The sequence below is a fragment of the Nestor notabilis genome, unplaced genomic scaffold, assembly GCF_000696875.1.
Source record: "Nestor notabilis isolate BGI_N333 unplaced genomic scaffold, ASM69687v1 scaffold18508, whole genome shotgun sequence".
Taxonomy (NCBI): domain Eukaryota; kingdom Metazoa; phylum Chordata; class Aves; order Psittaciformes; family Psittacidae; genus Nestor; species Nestor notabilis.
Window position 1 is genome coordinate 4,244 of NW_009939804.1, and position 636 is coordinate 4,879.

Sequence of the window (636 nt, forward strand, 5' to 3'; positions counted from 1 at the left end):
ACCCTCCCCTCGCCCTGTCCCCAGGCCCTGGGATCTTTTCTCACCCTTTTCTGTTCTGAAGGTTTAAAAGTTGGGCGGTCGCATCGCAAGACAAAGAAGCCTCTTCCCCCCACTCCTGAGGAGGACCAGGTAGGGACCAGCAGCAGCATGTGGGTTTGCTCCAAGGGGTGTTTAAGGAATGGTCTACCTGGGAAAAACCAACGTGTTCACTGGCATTGCTCAGAGAGGTACAGGCCAGGGCTATGCTCGGGAGAGGGATGTCAAGATGGTGCCCTGAGGGAGAAGGAGCTTGAACCAAAGGCCTGGAGGAAAGTCAAGCGATCGCACCCCTGAGGTTCGCCAGGAGGAGCTGGGACGATAGAGAAGACCTAGTTTAGGGTCGAGGAGTCACGGGTTAAGCCAAAAGGTAGAGAGAAAACACCTACCTTTTGTGAGGACGGGTCTCCAAGAAGAAGATGTTGAAATGAAAAGTGCCTGGGGGGGACTGGTCTCCTGGTGGGGATACATGAGGGAGCTGAGACAAACACTGCACTGACCTGGCCTGAGCCCGCTGCCCACCAGGCCTGGGGAGGGTCTCTGCTGGGCACTGCGTGTCTGCCAGCCTCACCCTGTCCCATGCTCTCCCTTGCTCTGGGA

At 56.9% G+C, this 636-nt stretch overlaps 1 protein-coding gene across 1 annotated transcript in view; it reads left to right on the forward strand.

Annotated features, from left to right (window-relative positions):
• BTK (Bruton agammaglobulinemia tyrosine kinase) overlaps window positions 1-636 on the forward strand; it is a gene marked incomplete at its 3' end in the record, with an annotated part of 7,347 nt that overhangs the window by 2,770 nt on the left and 3,941 nt on the right. Inside the window, exon 6 of the mRNA XM_010020059.1 lies at window positions 53-129. Coding sequence (XP_010018361.1) covers window positions 53-129 — 77 coding nt within the window. The remainder of the gene's footprint in view (window positions 1-52; window positions 130-636) is intronic.